The 12,673-nt window shown below is 43.7% G+C and overlaps 1 protein-coding gene across 2 annotated transcripts in view; it reads right to left on the reverse strand.

Moving 5' to 3' along the window:
* Positions 1–5,255: 5,255 nt before the first annotated feature.
* Fbln5 (fibulin 5) overlaps positions 5,256–12,673 on the reverse strand; it is a 71,893-nt gene continuing 64,475 nt past the window's right edge. Inside the window, exon 11 of one of the 2 annotated variants that reach the window (XM_010616319.3) lies at positions 5,256–6,229. In XM_010616319.3, coding sequence (XP_010614621.1) covers positions 6,068–6,229 — 162 coding nt within the window. In that variant the 3' untranslated portion in view covers positions 5,256–6,067. The remainder of the gene's footprint in view (positions 6,230–12,673) is intronic. The other variant, XM_010616320.3, reaches the window with a different exon arrangement.

Consider the following 12,673-nt stretch of genomic DNA (forward strand, 5'->3'; position numbering starts at 1 on the left):
GAAAATGGACTCACAGTTGCAGAAGTATGGGTTGATGTGCTATCCATGAAACCCTCTGTCCTAACACTTAGAAATAGTTCAGATGAATAGTTCTGGAATCTATGAATCTGTGGAAAGTGCCAGCCTGTGCTTTACAAGAAAGTTAAGGGCTATTTGTTATTAGCAGAGACTGGGAGGCTGTGGACTGTCTGGTATTTAAAGGGATTCCAATTTCGCAGTCTCTCGTACATGAAGACACAGGCTCCATGTCAAGCCATTGTACATCATGATGGCCTGGGGACAAAGGGAGTGCTGGAATGATAAGGCAGTACATTTTTGGGAATGAGTGGGGAGCCTGGATCCCGGACAAGGAATGCTGGATGAAAACACTCAATCCTAGAATGGGAAAAGCAGAGATCAAAAGAATGAATCCTCCTTATGGAGAACAGCCCTATGTGCATGTAGAAAGACCCATACACAACAATGGATCAAGATGTTTCCTTTTTGAGCAAGGGCAGCTTGGAAAAGGACAAGAAAAAGGAAGCGATGACCTTGCTCAGGAAGGGATGTTCTGGGCCCTGGTCCTGCAAGCTTGGGAGAGAAGAAAAAAGAGAAGCAGGAAGGAGAAGGGGTAAAAACATATAAATTGCTTTATACTTTGCCCCTTGCACCCACCTTTGGTCTCACTGGATGGAACTGGTCCCTGACTACTTCCTTCCCATTTCAGCTGGAGATCAGGTGGTGGGATGGGTGGAACAGGGCAAAGAAGGAAAGAGGAGAGGGAGGATGACAGAAGAAGAGGAGGAGAACAGATGACTCTCTTCCATGCTTTTCCTCAGAAGTGAGTGTTTAATCTCAGGAGGAAGAGAGCCAGACTCTTTTCCTTCCTCCTCCTCTTCTTCTATAGGTTGCTGCAGAACCAACAAAGGAGGAGAATGGGGTTGAGGGAAATCTGGGAAAATTAAGAACAAAAGAAACATTGAGGTGATTTCCTGAGATGGAGAGATAGAATCAGTAGAGCTGGAGAGAATGAGTGTGAAGAATGGGCTTCAATGGGCTCAGTTTTGCTGGGAGAAGCAATTTCTCCCTGATGCTTTCCCTATCCCTGCAAATCCTCCAAATGAAGCAATCTGCTCCTTTTGGAGAGCTTTAACTGGCCCCAAATTCCTGCAGTTTGTCTGAGATCACCCTTCTACTTGCAAAAAATGCTGGCTTTGATTATAACAAAGATGCCACAGAAATTCTACAAAAAGTTTTGAAGGTCCTATAAAGATAATGCATCTTAAAGTTTCAATAGGAAGATAAAAAGACCAGGTAGCCAGGGGTCCAACTCTCCCAAAATATGCTTGAATTTGGAGCTAAAGTGACCCCCTTGACTATAGTTTTACCAAAAGAAGTAGCTTGTGATTTCAGTAGTCCATTTGCACAATAAAAATGCAGTCATGTTATCAGTCCACAGGATTACTTCTTAAAAAGACTTGTGTCCATCCTTGGGGCAGAAATCTCCATGGGGGTCTTTTTAAATGTGGACTTAGAACACATCAGGATAAAACATGAAACTACAGGGTTACCATAAAGAGCTAACGTATTTGCAAATATCATAGCTTGAATTCAAAGTTGGATTTTTGGTAAAAATTTTAAGATGGAGAGAATTCACATATAAAACAACAATTCATACTACCTTTTAGGGATAAACAATGAATGGTTTGTCCACTGAAGCTCAGAAGAACTCAAACCCCTTAAAGTGTAGTAGCTATCTGTGATGCAAGCCAGCTTTGCAACATTAAAATCATTCTGAGTAGAAGACTGAAACCAAAACAATACTCCCTAAACAAAAGCTATTTTTAAGTGGAATCAAGCTATCCAATAGCTGTCTGGCTCTAAATCAATATTACTAATTTATCAAATCTTCGTAAGTGGGTCATAATGGGTAGGTAACATAAGGATCTTGGTATGTGCGTCTGTGTACAATTTACCCTACCTTCATTTTTACATTACTGCACAAGAATATTCCTAGTTCCTGGGGTAGGGGTGTGCTGCTTAGTCACTGCCTGTCAACATGCAATTCCACTCTATGAAAAGGCATCAACAATAGCAATGTAATAGATCATTCATGTGTTGACACCTATCACCTCAGTTTTAAGACTTAGTTGTCAATGGCTGCTGGAAGATTCATTATTAAGGAACCATTAACAAGATTAACAGGAATCTGTCATCTCAAGAACAGCTACCAACATAATAAATCCTGCCTTTATGCATTCCTTTGTCCTAGAGCCTCTTGGTTATTGTTTTTAAAGCATCTCTTAGTTACCCTCAGGGATTCTAATGAATATATTAGGCATCTGTTAAGTGGAGGGACTCAGAACTTTGAGCACAAAATTATCAACATGAGGAACAATCTATAAATTTGTTTGTAGTTGATGAACATTGGCCAATTCCAAAATAATGAGAGCTTCACTAAATGGAAAAGAAAGCAATACATTTCAAAGCACACACAAATCTTATAAAAAAAGAGAGACATTGTTTACTAGCATGTTTTGTGTTTCCTTTAAGTGTATTTAATAGTTTTAAGCAGAGGTATCCTTCTCTAAATTTTAAACATGTTTTTGAATGTTTCTAAGAATTTTGGTTGTATAAAATAGATATGTTTTAGTATTAAAATCTAAAATAACTAAGTTGTATTCCAGTTTTGCCTCAGGTAAACCCTTGGAAAAACTCATGGGTCAATGTATTATCAGTGATATATAACTTGTTTGTCTTTCTGAACCCAGCAACTGGCCCAACTGAAGTGGATTCTCCACCAAAGTATGTTATCACCTTAAGACAAAAACTTTTTACAAACCGTTTGCATCTGGCAAAGAGAGGAGTAAAGAATATTTGCTTTTTTGTCATGTCTCCTCTTTCTGGGTGACCTTTTTGGCTCAAGATGAACAATTTGTGTACATTACAGTTAACACCCAGGCCACAAAAAATACACTTAAACCACTGAAAATGAAATCAGACATACTTAAATGTTTTGACCATCTGGGCAAATAATGCTCCAAGGGCCAAGACTATTACTAAAAACAATTTCTAAGTGAGTTACCCAGGAGGCAACAGGTAGGTGGATTTTATGCCAGTTAGAAAGTGTTATGATTGGCACACACCACTGTGAAACTCTAAAGTTGCAGTTTAATGGAAACGTTGGCTATCATCCCTAAAGTACATTTCAAGGAATCACAAAACTTTAGAATTAGGAGCAAGTGAATGGAAGTTTTCATCAGTATGGAACTCAGAAGATTAGGTGGTAATGCAAGGACTTTTGCAGGTGTTGCAGCTCTTCATCCAGAGTCCCTTCTCCCATGTCCCCCTTCATCCTTCAGGACCTGATGGACAGGTCAGAGCACGGCACACTTGAGAAGCTCTGTACCTAGGTCCTAGATGGGGCAAAGCTCACAGGGACAGGCATGGGGAGCCCAGACATGCGAAGCTAGCCCACTAGACTCCACATCAAAGCACAATGCTGAGATTCAGCAAGCAAACTTATCCCCAGTCCTGTGAAACAAGACAAAACAGCCAACCATTCTGAAGGGGTGGGTGAAGCAAACAGCTTTTGGGGTTCTGGGAGCCTCTGGAACTCTTTCTTGAATGTTTGGGGTTTGGCCTTGCGGTACACACTATGCCCCAGGCCACTCTTCCCTTAATTTTTAGGCCCAAGTATATTTTAAGGTAAATTGATCCCACATGCTTCTGATCCACTTACACTGAATTCATCAGTGCATGTTTTGGAAGAACAGTCTGAGGTCCAAGGAGCCCTCTGAGCCTTGCTTTTATGAAATCTGTGCATTTTTTTTCTTAGATGCACAGGAAGCCACATTTGGATATTAACAAATAAAATGTAAGCCCTAAGGACTTTGGTATGGTTCCAAATGTGGCACTGCAGAAACCAGTGGGTCTTCAAGCCACCAAGATAGAGCTTCTGGGCCTTCTTTGTCAGAAGTGAAGGGAAAGCAGCCCTCTGCACTGTGAGGAGCTTGAGTCAGTGGTTTGGCTGCTGATCCATGCAGAGCTCACAGAAGCCTCTGCAGTTCTAATTCCACCCCTGTTCCTGACACCTAAGCCCCACCAGTCAGTGGCTACCCTGGCTAGTAGGCACCTACTGGCCTTTGCTCGGCAGAGAGCCCAGCTAAGGCTGTGTGCTGCTAGTCTGAACAAACTTCATTTTTTCTCTGTGCTTCAGAACTGGAGCCTTCTGCACCATTTGTGTCAATGATATTATTGACATCACTTCTGCCTGGTGGAGGGCAAACCATTGGAACTGGTTTGCAAGTGTTGAGTTTTAGTTAAAGAAAGAAATCAACCAGAGTCGATGTGTGGTGTGGGGGTGAGAAATGCTCTCTGGCTAAGGAAGGCAGCCCTGAAGAGCTTGAGTGACTTAGGATTTATCTATTACCCTGGGGTCTAGAGCACAGCCATGACACCATGGAAGTCTTTAATAAATGACACTGCTAACAACTGGAACAGGAGCATCCATAGATGGAGCCAGTAGAGTCAGCCTCAGTTCTGCAGGAGCACATTTTCTCCTGCAGAAGCCTCCAGTCCATTCCTCAGAAGGGTCATGAAAGCAGCTGCCCAGACCTAGTCTCCAAACTGTGTCTGTGCTATTGATGCATGTTGTCCCTCCCAGGGCTCCTAAGGCTTGAAGGAAATCCAGATGCTGACCAGGAAAGGGAATGATGAGCCCTATAGTGAACTGCAAAATAATCAAGGACACAGTGGCCAGGGCTTGGGCCACCTTTATCTACCTCTCAAGGGGACCTAACAATGCATTTTCAACTACAGCTTTTTATTGGTTTCTAGAAATTCTGATGTCCAGGCCCTAACAAAGACCAGTGACACTGGAGCATCCAAGGGGTGAGTCCCAGGGAATCAGCATTTTCTTCAAAGTTTTACCAGTTATCCTTCTTTGCAGTCAGGTTTGAGGGCCGCTGGTTTACAGTGACTTTAATACATTCTTGTCCTGGGAAAGTACTAGAAGTCCACATAACAGAGAAATTGTTAGTGGTGTTCTAACTGCATAAAATAGGACTTGAGGTTGATGCTTCTCCCTACTGTCTCCACCACCCCCATTTCATTGTCCCCCACCTTCTACTGATTTGTTCCAGTCATGGAGAATGAACCAGCTCTCTGGAGACTTTTCCAGGCCAATGCACAATAAATGGTTTAAACAGAACTAACCCCAACCCCAAGTGCTGAATCATCTTTGGTGTCCAAATGAACCAAACAAAAGATCTCTTCAAATATTTAATTAGTTTGGAGACCTCTGCCTTCCAACCAGTTAGGTAAAAATTCTCAAGAAAGCATGATTAAGGGGTCCTCAAAAACAAAACAAAACACAACATTGGGCTAAAATAGAGAGGAGGCTGGGTTTGAAAAGACAGAACATACATGTGTCTGAAGGCCTGTTGAAGGAATTCTACCACTTACTTTAAAAAATACTCAAAATGAGTAAGAAATGATTAAACAGTTATACAAATTTAAGGACAAGTAAAACTTTTATGGCTGAAAATACCAGACATGGTTTTGAAATAGATTCTTTAAAAACCCTTAGATCCTGCTGTGGTTTGTTTCCATAGCCTTCTCAGTACATGCAAGAAGCAGACTAGCTATACACAGTGTCCCCAACGAGCTCTTGAGGCCTTTGCAAAGCAGCAACGCAGTGAGACAGGGGCAGGAGTGCAGGAGGTGAGAGCAAGCTGCTCACAGTCTTTGAACACAGACTCATACCCCAGCAAAGTGAATCTATTTTCTATGAAAAAGATGGAAATAAACTGAAGGCCTTGAAGAATCACCGATGACCTCACATCGGGAGGCCAATGATGATAACTGCATTTTTGATAACTGCATCCTAGGAAGTGAGGGCAGGTGTCCTTCAGAGCAACAGGTCTGCATAGTACAGCATGAGTCAGGACACCTGGTGCTGACTCCTCAGGAGAACGTTCAGCAGGAAAGGCACAACCTCTGTCTCACTGTCATTCTTTCTCGTTTCCTCTCTTCTCCTGTCCCTTGGTGCTTGTGAGAGGCAGTGTCCCAGGCCACAGCCTGAGGCTCAGAATGGGTACTGTGACACATATATCCGCAGTCGGATCACGGAGCTGCCTCTAAAATTGATAACTGTGTTGACAGTGATCATCTCCAAGTCTAGCTGGATGTCCCGAGGCCCTTTGATGGGACGTGTCATCACCAGGGTGGCGCTGATGGGGCCTGTTTGCTGTGGACAGAACCAGGGAACACCAATTAGGGAAGGTGTGATGTAAGCAAAAGGCCTGGCTGGTGGCTCTGCACCTGAACCAGGATGTTCTCCCTCGCCCACTTCAGTCACTGAGGTATCCTCGCAGTGCCTCCATGATGTCATCCTCGTCCCCTGACTTTGCCCACTCTCCACTTGGCTCTTTCCTAATCCTTCAGGTCCCACCTGAAAAGATGCCTCCTAAGGGGACCTTTCCTGATTCCTCAGTCTCTGCTGGACCTTTGCACAGGACAGAAAGTATATATTACTGTGCATAATTGTGTATGCTAACTCTTTGCTCCATGTCTAACTTAGACATTGCTGATGTCTAAGTTCCTGCTAGATGAGGAGAATCCCTTTAGAACCCAGTACAGTGTCTTGATCACAGTAGTTGTTCAGAAAATACAGGCAGCCCTCCGTATCTATGGGTTCTGCATCCGTGGATTCAACCAATCTTGTATCAAAAATCTTCATGGGGGGAGAACTACATCTATACTGATAATGTGAGACTTTTCTTGTGACATCATTAACTCAACAATATAGTATAACTGCTACTTCCATGGAATTTATGTGGTATTATATAAGTGATCCAGAGATGACTTAAAGTATACAGAACGATGCATATAGATTATATGCAGATACCATGCCATTTTAGTAATGGAATGGAATAGCAGCAGATTTTGGTAACACTGGGGATCCTGGAACAATCCCTTGCAGATACCAAGAGGCAATGAATAAGCAAATCTTTGATTAAACTTACTGCCTGAGATGAGGTCATGTTACCTCTCTGGGCCTCACCTCTAAAATGAGGTTTTGGACAAGATCAGTATTCCAAACAAATGCCATCAAAAGCACCTGGTGTATTATTTAAATTAAAAAAAAACAATTTCAGGGGAGCATTTCAAGATCTGTGTAATTCATTATACTTCTAGATTATTCCTAGGAAAAGTGAAATTTGTTAGGAGCCCACGTCTGAAAACACGTAGTCACCACCAGTTTCACCTTTCCATGACCTTGTTGCTGAGATCCTAATAATTTCATGAGAACTTTTCTCCCTCATGGAATTTTTTTTCTAGCACTGTCAAGGAGGTAGGAAAGAGGAATGACATCAGTTGAGCACCCGGCATGTGTGAGACACTCAGCCATCTAAAAAATATATATATTCACTTATTTCATCCTTATAAAAACCCTGAAAGACTTCGCTACTCAAAATGTGGTCCCTGAACCAGCTTCACTATCACTGAGTAGCTAGTTAGAAATGCAGAATCTTGGGCCCCTTCACTAAGTTGCAATCTGTGGCTTAGCACAATTCCCAGGTGATCTGTGTGCACACTAGCAATTAAAAAGTGCTGATGTAAAGTACAGGACCACATCAGGGGACTCCAGATGCCCTTGTATAAGGGTTGCCCTAAAAGTATATCTCATTATTTCTTCATTTTAGATATAATCAAACTAAGGTCCAGCAATGTTAACTGATTTCTTAGGCTTACCCAGTTAAGTCAGGGGCAGAGCTAAGAAACTTTCATTCAGAATTTTCCATCTGACTCCAAGCCCCAGCCCATTTTCACAACAAATATCAGAAGAAACTGTGCATTATACTTCTTTATCTGTAGTACTGTTCTAAATGAGAGATGCTCTGGGTTGGTGCAATGTAGAGATAGGGCATCTGTGGAGGAATAGTGTGGGAGGAACAGGGATGGCTGGATAATCACTTCCCAGAAGCTGAAGGACACAGCCCTGTGCCCAGAAAATGAAAGCAGTAATCTCCATGAAATCAAGGAACTTGCCTTGAGCAAAGCCACACCAGGCATTTATTGTCTCCTTAAAGTGGTGTGTGGGGGGGAACTCTCCATAAAGTTCTGAATATCTCCCAAGAGTTGCTACAGCTAAGACAAGGGCAAGGATGGCCGACAGGTGCAAGCCAGGTGCTGGGACCTCCACTATCTGTTGGGCTATCTGCAGCCTTACAGCCACAATTTCCTCTTGGCATTGGCTTTGTGTGTTTCCGTCAGCATCCACGTAATTGGCACCTAGTCACAACGAGGATCTTTTGGACTTCCTTGTCAGTCCTTGCAAAACCTCAGAGCCCTGGGCCAGGACTTCAGAAGGTACAGACACACAAGGAGATGCCAGTGGCTTTGACATATAAACATCTCACCAGCTTTTACTGTTTGCATAAACACAAGTTTATGGTTCAGGACCTTGAGCTGTGGGCAGCCCTCTGGAGGGTCACTTACAAAGCCAACAGTCTGGAAGAGGGTGGTAGAACACGTAGAAACTTCCAAGTTGTTCTGGGATTTCCTGATAAATATGTCCAGACTAGACTTCCATTTAAAAATGAACTTAGAGGCTAGTGAGTCCAATCTCTGCTTGGTTCACAGCTGCAACTTCCTGAGAAAGGGCTGCTTACAAGTACCTGGGAGGGCTCAAGTGCCTCCCAGAATAGCTGAGGACAGCCACTTCTCACTCCACTTTCAGCTTTTAGGGAAGAGCCTGGGCCTACTGAAATGCCCTCTCTCCCAAGAGCCCTTGGTCCTCAGTGGTCAGCGGTTTACACTGATGACAATAATATGCTGTCAGGCATTCAGCTGCAACTTTTCATACATTTCTTATTTATTCCTCATAACCCTATGCTGTAAGTAGGTTAAGGATACTACGTAAAGTCACAACACTAGTGAATGGCACCATGGTACCTGACTCCACAAGTCATGCTTCTAATCACTGTGCTCTATGGTAAGGTCTCAGTACCACTCCATTTCCTTAAATTCCCTATCATCCCACGGTACTTACCTGACCCTAGAATCACCACTCCATGTTGTGTTTGCTGGCTTGTCCCCATCCTACCCACTATAGTGTGTGTGTGGGTTCCTCAAGGGTAGAAGCCACAATCTGTTTCCAAATTCTCAGCACCTCACTCACACATGCATGGACAGTGGTATCAAATAACTGATGGTGATGGAAGGGTGCACATGAATGGAATTGAACCGAATTGAATGAATGCATGAGTGAATGAAAACTGATGGAGTTGCCTAAAACACAAGAAAGCTGCAAAGACCCCACCAGCTCTTTGGCCCTGCTCCTGCGCACATTCTGGTTTGCTCTGAGTCAACTTATGTGATGGCATTGTCCAAGGAGGCTGGATGCAGCAAGTCCAGCTTCCCTTGGCCCTGCCACCTGATCCACGTGTGTCACGGAGGAAACACTCTTTGGCACAGTCTGAACCTATGATCATGCTCCTCCTTCTGGCCCTAACTGTGCCCCCAAGCCTTTCACCTGGTGAAAGGATATGCATGAGGACATGCATGTATGTGTATGTGTATGTGATTGTATGTACATATATGTGCCAGTGCTTGCAGTGCCTCTGTGTGTGTGTGTGTGTGTGTGTATGTGTGTGCAGCTTGCCTGCTGGGTGAAATGCTCCTCCCAAATTCTTGTAACTAAATTAATGAATCTCATGATGGGAGAGTCTGAACAGCCATCCAGCCCAGTCTGCCACATGATGTTCCAGCATTCCTGACTTTTCCAAAGCTCAAGAGTTTACAACCTTCTAACAATAGTCATAGCAGCAGTGGCAGCAGTGGCAAAACGGTATCTATACAATCCTAATATTAGTGAATTGTTACTGGGTGTTAAAGTAGCCTTCTTGCTAAATTTCTGTTCAAGACTCCAAAGCTGGAAAAATAGGTAAAATATATCTCACATTCTAAAGGGCGACGCACAGGCCTTTTGTATGGGTGGAATGACGTCCCTGTACCTGCACTATTAAAAGTCTGTGTGGGACACAGAAAGGGGGTAAAAGGCTTGAGGTGTCAGGTGGTCAACCCGTGACCCTATTACTTATGTCAGGGACTGATCAGTGTGATGTCCTCAGGAAAAATTCCAAACAACTTACAAGGCTATTTTGTGGAAGGAAGAGCATTTGGGTGTCTTCCCTGGAGAGGACATCAACACCTGGCTACTGGGCCAATGATCTAGTAAGACCCCTGTCTTCCCAACCTTGCCCTTTTCATCACCTGCACCCCCACATTCCTGGAGGAGCTAGAATCAGCTCTGTCCTTACTGTAAGGGGAAGAGGAAGCCTGTCCAGAGGGCAACCACATGCATCCCAGCTGGGATACAGGGGCAAGGAGAAACATCACACTGAATGAAGGTTGAAGTTCCATTTAAACCAGCAGGGACTTTTGATGAGAAAGAATGAGATAACTCCACAGTGAATGAATATGACTTCGTGCTACAGAAGCACCCTGAGATGTCATCTTGGTGTATGCCAGCAGTGAGAGAAAGGGGGAGTCCTTGATCATTTCACCACTGCCAAACCCCAGTTGTGTGGCAAAAAGTCATTCTGTGTTCCAGGTACTGTGCTAAGTGGCTGGTCTCATCTAATCCCAAGGTAAATATTGATATGGACTCTTCTGAACAGACAGGAAATTGAGGCCCAGGGAGGTTAGATAACCATGTTTGGGGTAACCTGAAGAACACAGAGAGACACGAGTCAGCCTGGCCCCACAGCCCAAATTATACCCCCGTGAGTGGCCTGCTGGGAAGGCCCAGCAGCTTTGGATGGCCTGGACATGAGGAAGACCAAGCTTATCTGTTCAGTTTCTCTGTCTTCCTGCTTTCATGCCCAGTGGCTTCCTAGAGCTCCACCCCAATATTTTTTTTTCTTTTCTCAGGTGTAGGCTGGGAACTTTCAGGCCAGGACCCACCTTCTCACCCTTAAGTTTCACCATTTTCATGGCAGGGCTCTGTCCTTTTGTCCTTTCCATGTTCTTACATGGTTTCTGAATAAATACTAAAGCATTCAAGTCCTTCACAAGCTGAGAACAGGAGGAAGTTTTCAGGAAGGGAATCGCCCTCCTGTTAATTCCAGCTACAGGACAATCTTGTTTCCCCACCTTCACTAGGCACCTTTCTCAAGTCAGCCACCACAGGAAACATTACAATCCAGGGGGATTTTAGTGGGTGGTGTCCAGGTGAATGACATGTTGCCTAGACAACTTCCCCCTGCAGACCTCCTGCCCTGGACAGGGTTGAGGGAAGGAACCTCAAGCAAGAGATAGCCGTGATGATGTTTTAAATCCTTAAGGGAATTATCTTTTTATCCCATGATTGGGACCTATGGGTCTGTTCAGACAGAAGAGGCCAGATGCAAGAAAGCCTCTTGGGCTCACTTTAAGCAGGCAGCCAGCCCACAGAGGCTTGGCAGGTGTGGGTTTCTGCAGGACAGTCAGTACTGACAGGGTGAAGGAATGGATGAATGGGCATATAGCTTGGTCTTTTTCATCTTCTAGAAGCTTCTCTACCCCTCACTCATTCCAACTTCCCCCAAAGTCACTGAACCTGAACCTAGTATTCTGATCTATGGAGTCAGGTCTACACCAACTCCACAGGTCATGTGATCACACACGATGACCTGGTGGTTTTAGCATCTTACCAAAAATACATTAGGAAGGATACATTTCTTCCTGGGGCTTTTTCTAAAATGTTCTCTTTGCTACTTCTGAGACTTCCAGCCCTAGAGGCAAGAACTGAAAGATTCTGCCATGGGATGGAGAGAGTGGAACTAGAGTTCAGATGTGTTTTTCATAGGCCGTTGGCTCAGTCTCTGGTGCAAGTGGGTAACTTCCATGGGTCTACTCTTCCGAGTGTAGCTTTGAATAGTGACCCTGGAGGACCATATGCAGGATCTGGTAGAAGTAAAGGCTCCCGCCCCCCTCAAAGATATCCAGGCCCTAATTCTTAGAGCATGTAAATGCTATCTTAAAAGGAAAAAATGAGTTTATAGATATGATTAAGGATCTGGATACAGGGAGAGTCTGGATGGCTCTAAGTCTAATCACAAGTGTCTTTAGAAGAAGGTGGTATATGAAGATTTGACATGCATGGAAGGGAAACACAGAGGCAGAGATTGGAGTTATGAGGACATGGTTAGGAAATGCTGGTAGCCATCAGAAGTTGGAGGGAGTAAGAAAAGGATTCTCCCCTAGAGCCTCTGGAGAGAGAAAAGCCCTGCCAACACCTTGATTTCAGCTCAGTGAAACTAACATTAGACATTTGGTTCCACAACTACCAGAGAAGAAATTATTGTTTTAAACCACTAAGTTTGTGGTAGTTTGTTATAGCAGCCAGAGGGCCTCTCTCAAACCCACTGGGCCTCTCTCACCACCTTCTGAAACAGGTCCCTTGGAGAGGGAGCTCTGGAACCTGATTTTTGGAAAGTGTCAAAATTCACTGAAAGGTAATGAACATTGCTCTCACACACTGGTCTCTAAAGAGGCCTGATTGATCTAGGGGTTATGGGTGAGAAATATCATAATATACATGGCATAGTATTACATGCATGCAATTTATTTTAAAAAGACATATTTTAGGCTATGTGCTCTGAAACTTTTTTTTTTTTTTTTTTTTTTTTTTTTGTTTTGGATA

Source organism: Fukomys damarensis, unplaced genomic scaffold (assembly GCF_012274545.1).
Source record: "Fukomys damarensis isolate Sample0158 unplaced genomic scaffold, DMR_v1.0_HiC HiC_scaffold_21, whole genome shotgun sequence".
Lineage (NCBI taxonomy): Eukaryota > Metazoa > Chordata > Mammalia > Rodentia > Bathyergidae > Fukomys > Fukomys damarensis.